At 47.2% G+C, this 15,210-nt stretch overlaps 1 protein-coding gene across 1 annotated transcript in view; it reads right to left on the bottom strand.

Moving 5' to 3' along the window:
• Positions 1 to 8,118: 8,118 nt before the first annotated feature.
• Positions 8,119 to 15,210, bottom strand: part of LOC104532186 (dual specificity mitogen-activated protein kinase kinase 6) — an 18,054-nt gene continuing 10,962 nt past the window's right edge. Inside the window, exons 9-11 of the mRNA XM_029087297.1 lie at positions 15,156 to 15,210; positions 12,177 to 12,222; positions 8,119 to 8,673 (exon numbers count right to left, since the gene is read on the bottom strand). The exon at positions 15,156 to 15,210 is cut by the window's right edge and continues 100 nt beyond it. Coding sequence (XP_028943130.1) covers positions 8,596 to 8,673; positions 12,177 to 12,222; positions 15,156 to 15,210 — 179 coding nt within the window. The 3' untranslated portion in view covers positions 8,119 to 8,595. The remainder of the gene's footprint in view (positions 8,674 to 12,176; positions 12,223 to 15,155) is intronic.

Genomic DNA, 15,210 nt, shown 5'->3' with positions numbered 1-15,210 from the left:
GATGTTAGTGTAAAAAAAAAGATCCTAAAAATAAAGTAAAATAAGGACTCTTATTACAGCAGGTTGGAAAACCTTCTCATTTCTAACGTGGTCAAAACACACGGGGGCTTTGCCTGTGCCCTCTTCAGTACCAGCATACCACTGGGAAGTTGTTGCTTTTCCACTGTGCTCATATCTTTTTATATTTTTTCTAGCTGATAGTATGTAGAAATATCCTTGTTACAAATTTATCACTTCTCAAGAAAAAGTAGATTTCACACCTTAAGATAGTAACTCTAGAAATTTCATCTATTTTGATGCTAAACGTGGATCTTTGACAACAAAACTGTAATTCCTTAAATTGAAGATTTAGGATATTTTTAGATGGTTATTTTTTCCTATGAGAAATGACAAGTTTTACTCCAACATACTTCCAGTTTGCAAGAAATAACATTTAGCAGTTTTCCCCCCCAAATGTATTGCAATTAAAAAATAAATGCACAATTCCAATTCTTTTGTATGTCATGACTATTGCCAAAACAAAACGGTGGCAGAGCTCTGGAAATTCACTTCATGCATAGATTATATAGGAAATCTTTGGAGCCAAATCCTGGTTTTAGTAATACTGTATTTTGAATTAGGCTTTTTTCTGCCTGTAGAGCCCAAATCTGCCAGAAGCCCACCAAAAGGCAGGGGTTTAGATACTTATGCAAGACTCGTGACTAAATCTGGGCTAAATGTGGCTGGAGAGCTCTGTAGCTGCACCTGTATATGTGAAAATTTGATCCTGACTTAACAGCTACGACAGAGACTGTAATTTATCTTTAAACACACCTTTTTGGCTCTTATGAGGCATTTAATCTACACCTCTTCACTCTGGCTGCGTAAATCAAGGACACCTGGCTCTTCCTGACTTTTCACAGTATCCGTCCTGAAAAAAAACCATACAACTGAGCTGAGAAATACCAAAAGCTTTCAGATATTGTTCCAGGACACTCTGAGACGGCTGAATGTTCTTTACTAGAGGGAAAAGAATCAAGACGTGGCAAGACTCTTGATACCTTCATCACACAACCCCTGGGGAAACTATATCTACCTATGTTTTTGGAGGCTACGAGCATGGTTGCTGCCAGATTGCTCTTTCCAGCCATCAGATGTTGGCTGCTTCTTATGGCAGCACTTATCTCCATCCACCTTCTGGTAAAAATTGGAGCGTACCCTTGCATGACAGGTCAGAGCATTTTGGAAAGACCGTGGTCTGATCTCTTATTTTCTCAAAAATAATAATTATCTGGGGTAAAAGCAGACTGAATTAGGACAAACCCTGAGCTGGCCTGAATTATTCCTGTACGAGAAACCAAACAAAAACTTTCCCCATCGGTTCAGTAATAGTTGGGGTGTGTTTATACTTTATTTTAAAATTACACTATTCCGAGTTTCCTGGATTTAGCTAGGCCCAAAAGCGAAAGTAACATATCAAAATACCCTGAAATAAAACTTCTAGGAAGGGTTTTCAGGTCTGGCTAAAACCACATAGCTTTGGAAATTGCCGAAAGACGTCTGATCTTTTTTGAGATTTCCATCTTTACTTCCAGAGCGTTTAAGACGCTTCCAAGCTTTTTTCCCCAGCTTATCCTCACAGCACCTCACAGCCGCTGGACTTTTGCCCCATCGTTTAGAGAAAACCAAGAGCCTTTCGAGGAAGGAAACGCATCCCGTCCTGCAGCCGGATGAACCACCTTGGAACAAGGCTGCTGCAACTCCAGAGCTGTTCCACTTCCAGGAAGGAGGTTTTTTAATGCAATGGCAGAGAAGCATGAAAGGAGAAGCTCTCGCTTTGTCTGGATTATTTGCAGGGTAGCAAGTTCCTGGCTGCAGCTTCCTGTTAAACAGGTTCTGGATAACAGGCTCCTTCCTCTCCCAAAATGTTCTGCGGAGAGCTGGCTGGAGGCCCCTTTCCCTGGCCTTCACTCTGACCAACCACCTAGAAAAGAGGCTGCTAATAAAATCCTAGACAGTAAAATACAAAAACATAACGGTGATTGAATCGTAAGGTGTCGATGGAAGCAAAGAGCTTTCTAGAAAGCCAGGTGTGCTCTAAAGGAGGCCATGTCATAAACATCCCACAGACCAAACTGTTCCTGGTGGAACAGCACTGCCGGCTGCACAGGCCCCTGAAGAATCCATTTATCCCCATGGGGTGTAAATTAGATATTTCCACCATAAGGGTAAATGAAAACCACCTTAAAATGTTTACCCTCTTCTTTCTCAGCTCCAGAGGCCTTTCCCATGCTTTCCCCATCGTTTTAAGTCCAACTTGTGAGTCTCAGAGAAGCCGGGCAGGGGAAGCAGCAATGGCCACGCAGCAGGAAACAAGCACCAGCTCGCTTGTGGTTTTTTCCCCTGTGCTTTTCTTCTGGGTTTTAGATTTTGTTTCTCCTGCCAGAAGTGGGGATGCAGTGGCAAGCTGGGATTTGTCAGCACACTTATCACCTACAAATCTGGGCCTGAAGGAGTACCTGGCAAGAGAAAGAGGAGACAGGCTTTGGCCATCTCTTTTTCTGTGGCTGTCTCTTTTGCCCTCTCTTTTTGCTCCAGCCTTCCCCATCGACTCCAGATCTTCCTTGGCAGAGTGGACAGACACCAGCTACCTAAGAGAGGACTTATTTTGTCCCTATGCCATTAAACCCACCCTTGCAGTTTACTACACTCTTTAGAGTCCTCTTCATTTGTACAACACACAAACCTTTGTGTCTAGACCACTGGTACCACCACCTCCTCGCTGTGTCTACGGGCATCTGCAAACACATCAAAGCTGAGCTTCAACTGAGGTTTTTCTGGCCCTCTTTATTAACCAAATCAACTGCTTTTATGGTGTGGGGTTATGTGAAGGAACAACGTCCTTTCAACCTGCAAGGCAGCTGCCTACTGCACAGAAAGTCTCTCTTCCAACCACTTGTCTGGGACAGTGAATCTCGCTGCACTGCAGAGCTCTGACCTGCCAGAGCGCACGTCAAATTTCATATTATCCATCTGCTCCAGTAAAGGCTGAGCTGAAATATTAATTAGGAGATCTGATCCTTTCTCACCAGAAACAATCTGGATTTTATAGCTCAGCCAGAGGCCAGCGAAGCAGACAAAGCTCTGTGATACATCCTTTGCTGCTGGTTAACGGCTTTCAAGGAAACAACCCACTTGGGGGGGGGGGGAGGACACAGACTGTAAAACATGTAGACATCTGGTCCGTTTTGTCCACCCTTCATCTCCCCCGTGCTCAACCCCCACCTCCTAAGTGCATGTTCAGAACAGAGAGAGACAACTCCTCTAACGTAAACAGTTATAATATGGCAATAAAGATTAATGAGTAAAACTTGCCATTTTATGTATAATCCGTGGGGATTTACAATCATTAATCTTTATTAGTGTGTAATAACTGTTTAGACATTAAGGACAGATTCTCAGCTGGACAAAACTGGCCTTATTCCAGCTAAGCCAATGGAGGAATGCCAGTTTACACCCTCCATGACCCTAGTTCTAAATGAGACCCATCCCCATCTGTAGGAATCGTATCACTAACAGTATTTCCCCAACAGCAGGGGCAGACCAGTGAAGGCAACTATTTGTCTTTTCTCTGTATCCCAAAAAGAGAGCTGCATGTGTCCAGGAAGCTCAACAATAGACATGTCAATAAACATGAGGAAATTCAATGAAAAAGCAACAGCAACAAAAGGAACCCCAAGGAGCAGGGAAGTGGATGATTTTTGAGGCAAGACTATAAGATTCTGGTTTGGCAGGAGCATAACTAAGAGGGATGTAGCAATCTTTGGCATGTGAAAGAGCGAAAGCACCAAGACGGGCTCCCAGAGTTCCTCTAAGAGGAACAAGATGGAAGAGAGAGGGGGGGGGGAAAAGAGCATCTTGGCTGGCTTTTCTGAGAGAGGAGTTTGGGTTTTGTTTTTAATAAAAAAGAGGTCTATAAAAGAAGGGAGCTGGTGGAAACCTTGTCTGAACTACATCAGACCAGCCACTAAGGCAAGGCTGTGTTGACCAAGTAGGATTTCCTCTTCCCAAATGTCTTGGAAAGAAGGGAAATGTGCAGGTACATACTTAGCTTGCAGCAAGCATGGAGAAATCCCAGCTAAGGCTGTGCATGATGGTGTCACTGCCCTCAGCACCAGGCACTGCTCTGCTGCATAGGCAAAGGGCCTGGCAGCCCCGTCCCACCAAGACAAGGTGCAGCTAGCACTGACCCAACAGGCACACAGCCACCTCCCTCTGCACCTGCTAAACAACTGGAGATCAACTGTATATCTTTTTTTTAGAGCTTTTTCTGAGTATTGACCCACCAAATGCCTCCTCTATCACACAGGGAAGGTCAGATGCCTCCAGAAATGGTGTTCCCAGCTCTTTAACAAGTCCGAAATGCCTCCTTCCTCACCAGTAAACCCGACAAAAGTCAGGAAAAATGCAGAAATACAGTACATAGATATCTGTGTAAAGTTCTGTACACCTGGAAAAACTCCAGAAAAATGGGCATTTCACCCACTGCAGCAGCACAAACCTGGCGTTTAGAAACAGTAACCAGCAAATGCCCTCCAACTCCTCTTTCAAGTTTAAGGGACCAGTGGGCTCCTGGAGACCCAGAAAATAGCTTTCCTGACAGTGACGCTTCAAGAGCTCTAGTGATGGCAAGGTCTCAAGTGTCCAAGAGGTTACAGGAACATCAGGAGCTGTATGGTGGAGGAAAAAAGAGGATGAACATCATGCCCTGGTGGTCCCCTGCTGCCTGCCCCAGGGATGGGCTGTGCATCCTTCGTACAGCCCGATAACCACTGCCTGTGGCAGAGGTTCTCCCTGCCCTGCAAATGGCTAATTGTGCTGGAATTCATTCACACAGCTGGTCCAGGTCACAGCTCAATGCGGAGCTCCGAGCAGCTTTTCTCTCCTCTCCACTCCCTGGTGTGTTTTTGGTTTGTTTCAGGTTTATGGCACAAGATCTGCTACTTTTGCAGTTTAAAAATCCCAGTTCAGGACTATCTAACATGCTGCCCACAGTCCTGTGCAGTCTGAAAACTAAAGAGCTTTTTGAAGAACAGCTTTAAGCCTTAGCACCTTGGCTGTTCAGGGGTTATGGTTGTTGGGAAAGGCTCAATGTCCCAGAAACCATGCCTGTCCTAGGCATGTTACAGCCAAGCAAAGTTCTGAGCTGAGCACTGACCAAAGGCTTTTCGTTTTCACAGAGGTTACAATCAAATAAAAGAGAAGAGAGTCTGATTTTCATCTTGCAGCCCAGCATGTTTTCAGTGCTTTTATCCACACAGGAGTCCCTGGCTTTCCTCCCTGCACTGAGGCCACCAGCTCAGGCTTCTCTCTAAGAAAATCCTGGATTAAGCCAAGCTTTGTGTCCACACACGCCACGAAGGATGTAGAGACAGCCAGCCAGCCTCTGCCTTTCTCTCCTGCCGTAACTACCTTCCACGGTGGTGATCACTCCAATCCCTGTTTTCATTCACACCGGTCGCACGGCTTCACGCTTACTCTGGGTTGACGCAAATGACTTTTAAAGGAACAAAGTCAAGGAGAATCAGGAGGGAAGTGATTTGTTGCATGCCCTATTGTAATGTCATTAAAACAAAGGGATTAGACGGCCCAAGCACTGCAAGAGCAAAAAGCATAAAAGAAAGCACTCAGCATGTAGTGTCGAGGCATGTAGGAATCATTTGAGAGGGTTACTAGCTGCAGACAACACTGACATTAATTTTCTATTGGAAAACACTGGTGACATTAATATCTGCTATTAATACTGAACTTTGACAGTATCTCATAAATTCAACCTGTCAATTACAATGGCACTGAAATAAAGGTGCTCTGAGGTCAAGGAGATGCGGTGTCCAAATGAGACTTATATTCCAGGAGAAAAGGGGGAAAAACAATCTTTAACAAAAGCATCAGATCCATATGTAGGAAAACCAAAGGGTGGTTTTAAATGTCATGTTTTTCAAAGCGAGAATTGATGCTGGAACCAACTCTATAAACTGGCTGGCTGGACTTTTAGCTGCAGCTGAGGACAATCAATCAAAACAGCTCTGCGACTCTGAGAAAGTGAGAGAGAGAAAACACACACACACACACCATGGAATATGAGAGGGCAGATTATGAGCCATGTGAGGCCTCTTAAAATTACACTGAGAAGTAAAACATCCTTGTGTTTCATCCGCAACAAAATGTAACCTGAAAGGTTCCCCCCGACACAAAGCGGAATATGGAGCTTTTTTGTTATCAAGGGCCAAGCAGGCTCGTGAAACACGGCTGAAGAAGGGGAACCTCTTCCCCAAAGTCTGTACGACCCATGAGCTCTTCGCAGCAAGGAAAACCCTGCACCCTGACTCCTGAGAGCCCTCCTCAAGCCCCACTGCTTTGCAGCTGAGAGGCACAAGGATCAATAAATCCCCATCAGCAATGCTCCTCTATCTCCTTCAACGCTGGCCCCCAAGGAAGAGCTGCACTATTTTAGGGTTCACAGCCACCTCTGTGGGCACTGCCAACCATGGCCGTGATGGTGACAGCCCAGGCACTGGAGGTGTCTATGTGCACCTCTTCAAAGCAGTTGGCATGTCCCTATTACAAGACATACCACTGTTTGGGAATCCCTGCTCTAAATTCTGCCCTCTCCATCAGCCCTTCCAAGGGATCGCTTCCCAGAGAGACACTCAGGCTAGTTCAGAAGCCCAACCTGCACCAACAGAGACTGGAGCCACTAAACTGGGAGAGAAAGGGCTGGATCCCAGCCTGAATTACATCCCGTACAACTATATGTTGCAGAGCAAGGCATGCTTCTAGTTGGGGTTTGACTCTGAGAGTCCGTGCTGAAGCGATGGATGGGGAAGGGAAGCACGTGGAGGAACACGAGGCAGACGTGCACACTCCGGCATAGTCACACACACAGGCACTCTCCTTCACAGGGCTGGGAGAAGGAGCCATCGGCAAAGGACTTCATAGCCGAGTGAGGCAGCTATGCAGGTTTGGCTCAGTCAAACCAGTGTCAATCTGGAGTCAGTGGCCTTGCTCCAGACTCACAGCAACACCTTGCAGTGCACGGTCCCCCCCTTTCTCTAGACAGTAACCGTGTCACCTAAAAGCAGCGTGGTCCGCCATCTTCCCCTCCCACCCCAACAGTCCCCATGCTCCTGCCCTTGGCTAGCAGCTTTTCTCTGAGGACTCGGCCAACAGCAAGGAGCTCCTGGTCCGGGTGGGCTGTGGTTTCCCTGCGTGGTTTCTCAGGCTGCAGCTCTCGCAGGGGACACCTGTAGCCCATGCCCAGAGCTCAGTGCTCCTGGCTGCCTTCAGCATCCCAACAAGAGCTGGATAGAGCCCAAACCACATGCCAGCACGGGCTCCAGGGGAGCTCGCTAGCTCCCAAAGTCTGTGGGCAAGCACAGAGGGATTGCTGCCAACACAGTGCCAAGAGCCCTGGAAACTCGCACTGAGATATCCCATTTTTCACAGATGTCACACTGTGCACACTGTTATCCTTTCTCATCTGGAGAAGGAGATGGGAACTCGCCTTTGAGGCCCAAAGCAGCTCATCCCCAACCCATGGGAGCCCCAGACACTGCAACACTGCTGGGCTCACAGGCAGGTGGGGACTGATCACTGCAGCCTCCTCCTGATCTTTGTGCAACTTATCTAACAACCTATTTCCCTTCTGGGGCTGTTGTCCCAGACATTATCACAGCAATGTCTTCCCACTCCAGACCTCATCACCCACTCGACAGAGTAAGTCAGTGGGACGTAGGGCAGGGGATGTCTCCCAGCAGCAGGCTGGCAGTGCACAGCAGGCTGGCCGGGACGTGCCGGCCGGACTCAGAGAGTGGTGACCGGAGAAGAGGCGACCTCACGGGATACTGGGGCCTCCCTCCCTTACAGTGATGCTGCCTCACACGCTGCAAAAGCAGCTCGAGTAGCTGAGCTGAGATCCCTGTTTATAAACTCTTTTTATGATGCACATTAAACATCTTCCACAACACAGACAATTCTCTTCTTTCTCTTCTCCTTTGACAGCTTTTCCCCAGCAAAGCCCTACAACTATTGCTTGCTGTGGCCTCATGTAGCATCATCATCGTTACCACGCATTCATCCTCATAAAAAACAGAAATCTATTCCATCAAGCACTTAACATAAATATTAAAATAATGGAAGGGACAAAATATAAATCTACATACAACTTCATGACTACCATAGCACCTATTACCATGACAAAGCAAATTCTGGTTCAGGGGGAAGGGAAGGGGATGAGGAGAAACTTAGGAAGAGGGACTTTGACTGTCATTAAATATGTAAATCACTCTTTAAAATTTTTTTTTTCGTTGTTTTGTTTTCGTTTTAAGGTTACCAACCTTCTTAAAATTCATTTCACTAACCAGCTCGTTCTATGTCACTATGGATACCAAAGAACCCTTTAAAAAACTTGGGCGAGGCGGGCGTTTCTCAGAATCAAAACAAAACAAAACAAAACACGGCGACTTTCTGTTGGTGCTTTCATGACAAGTCCTGCCACGCGCCCCTCCCCTGCACCCACCAGTCCACAGAAGGGCAATTCATTTACAAGTCCAGTTCTCAGTCTCCCAGGATGAGTTTGACAAAAGAGGCGACGTCTGTCTCTTTGGATTCGTGCAGGGTGAAGAAAGGATGTTGCTGGAAAAGAAAAAAGAGAGGAAAAAAATAGAAAAGTTTATTATTCACAATGCTGAGGACCAAACATAAAACCTTTTCAGACAATCTTTTAGACAGTGAAAAAGATTTTTGTCGCTAGCATCATAATATTGGGCTTTCCATGTTTTGCAGCTGAGGCAAGTCAGGGAGCCCAAGGGGCCACTTCATGATGGCTGCAGATTTGTGCTGCTCCCTTGGATTCCCTCTAAACCCCGCCCTGGCTGAGAGGACTGAGCTGGGCTGCTCTCAAAGCAAGAGAAAATATTAAAAAACACCGTCTCCATCTCTAGTATGTCATGTCCTTCAGCACACACTGGCTCGCAGCTCTAGGGTGCCTCAGGAGGAGACATGCTCCTCCTGAGATGGTGGTTACCCACCCCACCACGCACCAGCTCCAACGGGAGCAAGAAAAACTTTGCAGGAAGGCTGACTGCAGTGGGTTTTTCCTCAGCTTCCTGTTTTATCTGTGTATTTACCCTCTGGTGACTTTTGATTCCCATTTCTCCCCTGCAATTGCTCATACTTGCAGTAGGAGATGGCTACTTTACCCCTAACCACCACAAAGAGGAAAGCCATCCCGGCTGGAAAGCCATCCACAGCTGTATGTTTAACTACTTAATCGTGACCAACATGGGAAGACATCCTGCCAGAAAATCTTGCCTACATTTCAGCACAAACGGAAAAATATGTGTAAGGATTAAAAAAAAGAAACCCAAAAACCAACCAAACGCCCCCTGACAGCAACAGCAAAGCCTCCCTCCAGTAGCACCAGTGACTCAGTTTGCTACTGGGGGCTGCAACACATCAGTTGAGATCAGCCAACTTCCACCTGAAATCACCAAACGCTGTTTGACACCCACTGTCCTATCAGTAATTGTATTTATTTGTATGGAGGGTGTCAGAGAGACCCAAAAGGCAGCTGGGGCCCTGCAGGGCTCACAGGTGACCTCCACTCTGCAAAATGCTGTTGTGTTTCTCATATGCAGGCTGGGGGAACGTGGTTTGATTCCTGACCCTCTCATTTCAGACAGGTTTTTAAAGAAAATTTGAGGTTTTCAGGGTTTTTCAAAGTTGCCCCCAACCTCAGTCCCTGAGTGTTGGGTATTTCAATGGCAGTGGCCAAGTGAAGGGAGATGAGGAGCAAAGGAAAGAGACTTTCCAAGGTGGAAAGTCTCCACCAAAATTTACCATTTTCCAAGGTGGTAACTTGAGTAGAAAGTTACCCAGTGAATAAAAAGAGGCAGCTCTGAGCAGCCAGGAAACAACCCAAAAACACACCAGCAAGGAAGAGGAAGCACAATTATGTGGGAAAAAGAGCTGAAATGGGTTGAGGTAAGGATCCAGACATAATTTAAGGTCTCCCTGGGTCAAGCAGTCACAGGAACTAAAGTGTCCTGAATAACTCTCGGAGAGATGGTCCAAATGTCCTGCTGTGTTATTATCCCAGCATGATGACACTGCTTTCACATCCCAGCTAAGTCACACCCAAAGCAGAGCTACCACAGCACGCAAACACCCACGAGCGTGACACGGGTGGCAGCAGCAGCCTCCAACCCAGCTCTCAGTGAACCCAACGCGTTTACAACGACGGAGTCTGGTTATAGCAGAAAACACCCTGTGCCAGGTGGGATGTGCTCCATGCAACGTGCAGACCACCGGGCAGGAGTCCTGCAGTAGTTTCATGCTCCACTTCACCTGGGGAAGTGGGTTTTAAAATGAAATTAAGCATCCGTATCAGTTTTTCCTGATGCTGAAGATAGCATAGAGTCATATTTTCCATGAGAAACCTCAATTCCACAGGAAAGCAAGGGAGCAGTCTTGGTCTAAATGACAAGTCCAATCCACTACCGCAACTTAATGCCAGAAGAGAGAGAGAAAAAAAAACCCCAACAAAACAGCAACCCCCAACCACAGGACCTCACAACATTCATGTCAGCCATCAAATACCACAGCATTGAGATACTCTGGAGAGGTGATCCAAGAACCTAATTCAATAGAAATGCACTCGCTTGCCAATGGGGTATTAATGCTGCAACAGACGGAGCTGCTCCGGTGAACCTTTTTGATAAAAGGCCATTTGGCAAACTTCCGAAATTTGCTTAAAATATATATATGTATTTATTCAATAATAAAAAAAATAAAAAAGAAAAAAAAATCTATAAAACTTGGGCCTCTCTTTGTCTGAAAGCAGTATCTGGGCAAACTGTGTGTCAATCAGATCTATATATAGTCTAATTGCATTACAGGGCCTAGCAAGAAATGCCACAGGAATTATACATTGCTTACAACTCACGTTCAAAAGGTACATGGACTTCCAGCAAGTCTTGCAGCTAAAGAACACCTTAAACCCTGGCACCTTCATACCACAGAGGTCCCAACACCTCTGAGCAGACAGGTAGACCTCCTGGATGGCATAACGCACATCCAACAAGTTATGGGGCAGGAGACAGCAATGCCTGAGGAAATTCTGCAGCAATTCCCACCCTTAACCCAGAAGATCTGGCCAGAGGCACTGGACAGGGGTGGGCATGCAGGGACAGGCAAGCATTTGGGTCAGGATCTTCAGAAATAACAGTCAGGCACCTTCCTGCCTTTAGCAAGCTGTGAATCAAGCGAGACCCAAGGACTAGAAGCTTATGGGAGTGAAGCACTGACTTCCTAAGCTCTCCCACTTTTTGCCAGCTGTTAGGAGCACCAGGATCAATATCAGAAGGTTAGGAGAGAGAGAGAGACCATGAAGCTGTGGAGTCCTAGCAGAAAAATCTCATCATAAACAATGTTCTTGCCAGCTCCAGCTCAGAGTTCTGTCTGAGTAGACACCAGTGTCTGTGCTGCTGGGAATTCACCAGCAGTTAAGTGCATCTGACCTCAAATCCCTGCACTGCCTTGCATTTCCCCCCTTGTAAGCCTTTATCAGCATCTTCTTCCTTAGTTATTCCTCTGTCCTAGACATGCTCAGAGCAAACAGTCTCTAAGCAGCAGATGGCATTCAATAACCGGAATTATTAGTCACAGACTCATCTCTGTCCCTAACATCCAGGAATTACTCTGTCCAAAAAGTCTCTTCTCCAAGGCACCATGACAGTAAAGCTCAGCAGGCCACGTAGCTCTGTGGAGCATCCATGGTGAATGCATTTCACTTTGGTGTTTGAAGCCATCGCACAAACCCAAGAGGAAGATTTTATCCTTGCTAACTGACTCCTCACAGCATCATTCTTGTCCCTTAGCAAATTTGTTAACTGCTTTTACAGATTTTTCTCTGTTGATCTGACTGGAATAGCACCTGAATGATGTTTCAAAGAGCATCTCTGATTTGCAGTCATCCTCCCAAGACCCTGAAGTGCCATCATTCTCACATGTGTTAGGAAAATAGAGATGCTAAGTATCCCAAACCACCAGTCACTGTTGGAAACCCTGTCCTCAGCATCTCACTGTAATCCATCTCAGCTCTGAAGCAATACATTGCTTAACCCAAGCACACTCACCATAAGCTCTGGGTATGTTGGCCGTTCTTTGGAATTCTTCTTCAAGCTTTAATGAAAAAAAAAAAAAAAGAGAAGAAAAATTTTTAAAGTTCCATTCTGTGTGCAGTTTAAGCAAGGCTTAAATTATACCATGAGAAAAGCAAAGTTTCAAGTCCCTGCAGAATAAGTTCAACTACTCATTCATACGTTAAGCAAACAGCTCAGGCCTTGAGGACACCTGAAGCCAACACAGCCTGCTCAAGGGACCCATACAGTACACAGTGCTGGGTACACACAAAAGCAGTGAGCTCAAGGTCAAACGAGATCCAGAGACACCATATATACCAATCAAGCCAGTGCCTGTTGCTGGGGGCCAGGTACAATTGGTTTTTTGGGTACTATCCAGTAGGCCAGTGACTAAGGGAATGGATACAACCTCCAGTCTCTGACTGGGAGTGGTGACCGAGTGGCTCTGGAGCACGTGTACAACTATTTGTTTATCACCGCGCCGTTATCAGCGGGGACGGTTACATGGGACATCCTTTTTTTCTCCTCTCCTACAACAGATGGCTCTGGAGGGTTGTAGCTGGAAGTTATTTTGGTTTCCCTCCAGCAGAAAATAGCTTTTAAAAGACAGGACGTAATCTCTACTCACTTCCTGACAGTGTATTTAGGGGAAAGACACTTGGAGCAACTTAAAAAGATCTTCACACACGTACACGTTGGTGGCGGGGAAAAGGTGTCACACTGAGCAAAACAAAAGTGAGAACCTCGGCGATGATAAGTCGCTCCTCTGCTGGGATTTGCCAGAGCCCAGAGGAAGCAGAGGACACACACTGAATAGATATTTCCTGCTTGCTGTGTGTAGCGGGCTCATGTTTAGTGTCATGTTGTGAATGAACAGAGGAACCTGGTAACGATACGTGCCAATATCGCCGAACCAAAGGTACGGGATGTGTCACATCCTCTGAGCTCAAAAGCAGCCCAAGCTGAGATGCTAAGGTGAATTTGAAGGTTAGGTGTGTCCAGAAGCACGATTTGGATACAATCACCTTAATTTAGACCCTCTACAAACAAAAACCTTGTTCCCAGATTATTAATACCAGGAAATCTGATGAAAAGTTACAGAAATCAATGGAAATCTTCAGGAATGAAGAGTCATATTTGGATCTGATCCTGACTCAGACATCCCAGGAACTTCCCTGCAGTGGCTACAGGTAATCAGACTTTGCTGCCCCAGGCAGCAGATAGTGTGATTCACTCCACGACCTCTTGAATTTGAGAGAGCCCTAAGCCAGGTCAAGCTTGATACACCGAGTTGATGTGACCTGATTTGGTGTCAGAAGAAATCTCAGACTCCAACAACACAAAACTGGTGCAATCTGCAGCCAAAGCTCACTTTTCCAAGTCCCTACCACTCCACTGGTGTCGAGGAACCTTCAGCAATCCTAGGGGATAGGATTTGCAAAGAGAAGAACTGACATGTGCTCCCCAAAACATGAGCTGTCAAGAGAGGAGTGCTGCTCAGCAGGGTCATTGTCACTGCAACCATCATGAATGGCTGTGGATATCTCACTCCCAAACCAGTCCACAGCTATAGCTGCAAGACACCGTGCTTGCAAAATCAAAATATTCAGTGGGGAACAACAGCCTGCCTGGCACAAAGAGGCAACTCTGCAATAACAAGTAGCGAGCCAGCAGCATGGGAGAAAGGCAGCTGCTGCAAAATCTCAGCGTGGGCCTTACAAAAACAGTGGGCATTTTGTGAGAGGGTTTTTCCAAGCCACCTCCCACCTCTGACAGACACAGAACCGTGTAGGCACAGGCAGGTATTCCCCAGCACGGGTCAGTAGAGATGTGCAGCTGAATCACAGGGACCTCAAAAAACATGTTTGAACAAGACTCTGAAGAATCCAAGTGTTGGTACTTAAAGTCCCCAAGGCAGGAGTGACTGATAATCCCCTTCCTGGGTCACAGCAGAGCCGGTTGGGCTCCAGACCCTGACGCTGGCAGCTCGGGAACAGTCTCACATTTCTGTATTTGTCGATCTGCCGTCCTTTCTTGGCTACTACACAAACCCACCATCCACCTGCCAACTTGGCAAGCAGCGGATGGCACTGCAACGCCTGGAAAATAAAAAAGCCTCCCAGGCGGTTTCCAGGGAAGCTGGAGAGAGAAGCAGTCAGGAGCCGCGGGGCCGCCGCCAGCTCTCTTTGAACCATACGATGAGGGCAGCTGCGAGTCTCCTCGGGTGCTGGGAGAGCCTGTGCTTTCTTACAGCTCTCGCAATCTCCAGACAGCGTTCATCTGCTCCAACCCTTTTCCTACACCACAGCCAAACTCTCCCGCTGCTTCCAGCTCCCAGTCCCATGGAAAGCAGCGCAGCAGCCGGAGGGCCCCAGTAGCGGGATGGCTGCCGACAGGGGCCATTGTGAGGTGAATTCTGCACCGTCTCTGCCCTCAGAACCATGTCCCCTCGGGAGCAGGAGGAAGGAGGACGCAGCCATTCTGTGCCCTGCTCCCTGTCCCCATCCCGCACCAGCCTTGGGGACGTGAGGGACCTGGCAGACCTGCCTGCCCGCACCTGCCCACGCTGCCAGCCTGGCCACAGACATCCCGTGCTGTTGATACAGGGATGACAGGATGAGGAAATTTCATATATCTCTTCCTCCTGTGTGTCCCCCAAAGCGATCGAGCCTGTTCCTTGTCACCTGAGGAAGGGAAGATACCCACAACCGCCATAACTGGTGCCCTGGTAAAGGGTGTGTGTTGCCTGCACAGCTCCAGGCCCCAGCCCGACCCTCACAGCTCAGTGAGGACATGAAGACCTATCCTTTCCCCGGGGGAACAAGTTTTGATCAAAAATCTGGGTTATACCCCAAAGAGATGCCTGTGGGGACAGGGACACAGGAGACAACCAGCACCTGCCCTCCTTGGCCTCCCCAGAGCATGGCGGAGGCGAGCAGGGCTGGGGCAAGACAGGCCAAGAGGGTATTTTACCATTGCGAGGTAAAATCGACAAACTCCGCCGAGAACTTCTCTGCTGGAAGCTGCG

Source organism: Antrostomus carolinensis, unplaced genomic scaffold (genome assembly GCF_000700745.2).
Source record: "Antrostomus carolinensis isolate BGI_N321 unplaced genomic scaffold, ASM70074v2 scaffold14171, whole genome shotgun sequence".
NCBI lineage: Eukaryota > Metazoa > Chordata > Aves > Caprimulgiformes > Caprimulgidae > Antrostomus > Antrostomus carolinensis.
Note: the sequence above shows the minus strand (reverse complement) of the source record. Positions and strands in the feature narration are given on the sequence as shown.